This window comes from Gekko japonicus, unplaced genomic scaffold, assembly GCF_001447785.1.
Source record: "Gekko japonicus isolate JY-2015 unplaced genomic scaffold, Gekko_japonicus_V1.1 scaffold3725, whole genome shotgun sequence".
In the NCBI taxonomy this organism is placed as follows: domain Eukaryota; kingdom Metazoa; phylum Chordata; class Lepidosauria; order Squamata; family Gekkonidae; genus Gekko; species Gekko japonicus.
Genome location: NW_015165935.1, coordinates 40,893 through 43,190, shown reverse-complemented (window position 1 = coordinate 43,190; position 2,298 = coordinate 40,893). Strand labels below are relative to the sequence as shown.

The 2,298-nt window shown below is 50.5% G+C and overlaps 1 protein-coding gene across 1 annotated transcript in view; it reads right to left on the bottom strand.

Moving 5' to 3' along the window:
- UBAP1 (ubiquitin associated protein 1) overlaps positions 1 to 2,298 on the bottom strand; it is a 31,305-nt gene that overhangs the window by 21,323 nt on the left and 7,684 nt on the right. Inside the window, exon 2 of the mRNA XM_015411433.1 lies at positions 393 to 433. Within this exon, the coding sequence (XP_015266919.1) occupies positions 393 to 426 (34 nt within the window). The 5' untranslated portion in view covers positions 427 to 433. The remainder of the gene's footprint in view (positions 1 to 392; positions 434 to 2,298) is intronic.

Below are 2,298 nucleotides of genomic sequence, written 5' to 3'. Positions count from 1 at the left end.
CTTGCTCCGGATTGCAAGACTAGAGCGAATGGGTAGGAATTACAAGGGAGTCGATACCGGCTAAACATCAGGAGAGACTTCCTAACTGTAAGAGTGGTTGAGCAGTGGAACAGTCTGCCTCGGGAGGTGGTGGATGCTCCTTCGCTGGACGTTTTCAAGCGGAGGCTGGACGACCATCTTTTGTGTATGTTGTAGGGCTACCTTTTGGCTGTGCTCCTGCAGAGTGCCGGGGGTTGAGCTAGATGACCTGCAGGGTCCCTTCCCGCTCTAACATTCTAAGGTTCTGTGATTCTAAAGGGCGACTGGAATCTGAACCCAGTTGTTCTACCGCAGACCAACGTGAGCATCCCCTCTGACGCCACCCCACCAAATAAGATGGGCGTTTCACTTACCGTGAAAGTCAGATCCTGACTTCCTAGAAGCCATTTAGAACCTGAAAGAGAATTTGAAAGAGCTGGATTAGTTATTTTTTTTAAAAAAAAGAAAACAATTTGGTGAGTGTGTGTGTGTGTGTGTGTGTGTGTGTGTCTGTCGGTCTGGAAGTCATCGTTGACCTCTGGCGACCCCTAGTGCGGCTTGCACGTTTCAGAGAGGTGGCTTGCTCTTGCCTGCCTCTGCGTTCCGGCACTTGTATTCCTTGGCGGTCTCCCATCAAAATACTTGCCAGGGTCGGCCCTGCTTAGCTTCTGAGATCTGACAAGACCGGGCTTGCCTGCACTATCTGGGTCAGGGCGATTATTGAATTTTCAAGCGCACACCCTGTACATTTTGTCCTACTTTCAATTAAATCCAGTCATTTTGTAAATATCACCTCCATTTGATTTATGTAATGGGGTTGTTGTTTTTTTAACAGCCCCGCTTTTTTAATAGACCTGCATGTATTCCTCACAGAGTATCCGGTCAAAAAAGTCACAGTCCTCCTACACACACCACTGCTGATATGCCACGAGTGCTGTAGGGGTCCAGGACTAACCCCCCCTCCCCAAAATCCGGCCACGGAGATCGCTGGCTGACCTTGGGCCACTTTTGTGCAGCCTGGCTGGCCTTGTAGGATTGGTCGAGGAGAGGAGAGGAGAGGAAAGCAACATGTGCCGCTCAATGCTCCCTCTAAGCTGTGGAGTCTTTTGAGCAAAAAATTCTACTTTGTGAGCTCCTGGCATTAAAGTTGTGAGCCAGCGATTTGCCTGCTGCATCAATTAGTTTGCTCCGGAGCCCTCCTTCCTGAGCTAAGACAAAAGTGTGTGAGCCAGAGGCTAAAAAACTGTGAGCTAGCTCACACTAACTCAGCTTAGGGGGAACACTGGTGCTGCTGCTGGGAGCCTCCTGGAAAAGTGGGGTGAAACCAAAGCGGAGCGCTGGAGGCAGGGCTACATGGCTTAAGGTTTTTTTGCTGGAACTCTTAAGACACAACGTGTTTTCAAAAACAGGGAACAACAGGGAAGCGCTTATGCCCGAAGAAATGCCCCTTACGAATAATGAAGCTGTGCCAACTTCCCTCTCACGATGCCTCCTCAGGCCCACCCCACAGCCCATTCACACCCCCTTCCCCTAAATCCTGGGATCAAAGTCTTGCAATACAAATTACAGAAAAGAAACATATGTTAAGTCTACTGCCTTTGAACATGGAGATTCCCTTTGGTGTGGTGGTTAGGAGCGCGGACTCTGATCTGGGAGGACCGGATTTGATTCCCCACTCCTCCACTTGCAGCCAGCTGGGTGACCTTGGGTCAATCACAAGTTCTCTCAGAGCTGTTCTCTCAAGAGAGGTCCTCGAGAGAGCTCTCTCAGCCCTGCCTCCCTCACAGGGTGTCTGTTGTGGGGAGGGGAAGGGAGTTTTGTAAGCCGCTCTGAGACTCCTCTGGGTAGTGGAGGGCGGGGTATCAATCCAATCTCCTCCTCTTCTTCTCTAGTCTAGTCACCACGAAGAGACCTATCCCCTATGAAATCTAATTATTATTATTTTTTTTGCTGTCAACTCACAGCCCACTTACGGCAACCCCACAGGATTTTTAAGGCAGATTAGAGGTGAGTTTGCCATTGTCAGCCTCTGTGTAGCAAACTTCCTGGGTGGTCTCCCATCCAAGTATTAACCAAGGTCAACCCTGCTTAGCTTCTGAGATCTGACGAGATCGGGCCAGCCTGGGCCATCCACGTCAGGGCCTCATCCCCATCAACGGCTGTAAAGGGGAATTGGATTCGTGGAGGAGGACAGCTCTGTCAGTGGCTGCTACAGTGGAGGGGCTAGACTGGACTAAAGGGAACCTGCCACGTTCAATGCCTGAACCCCACAGCCAGGAG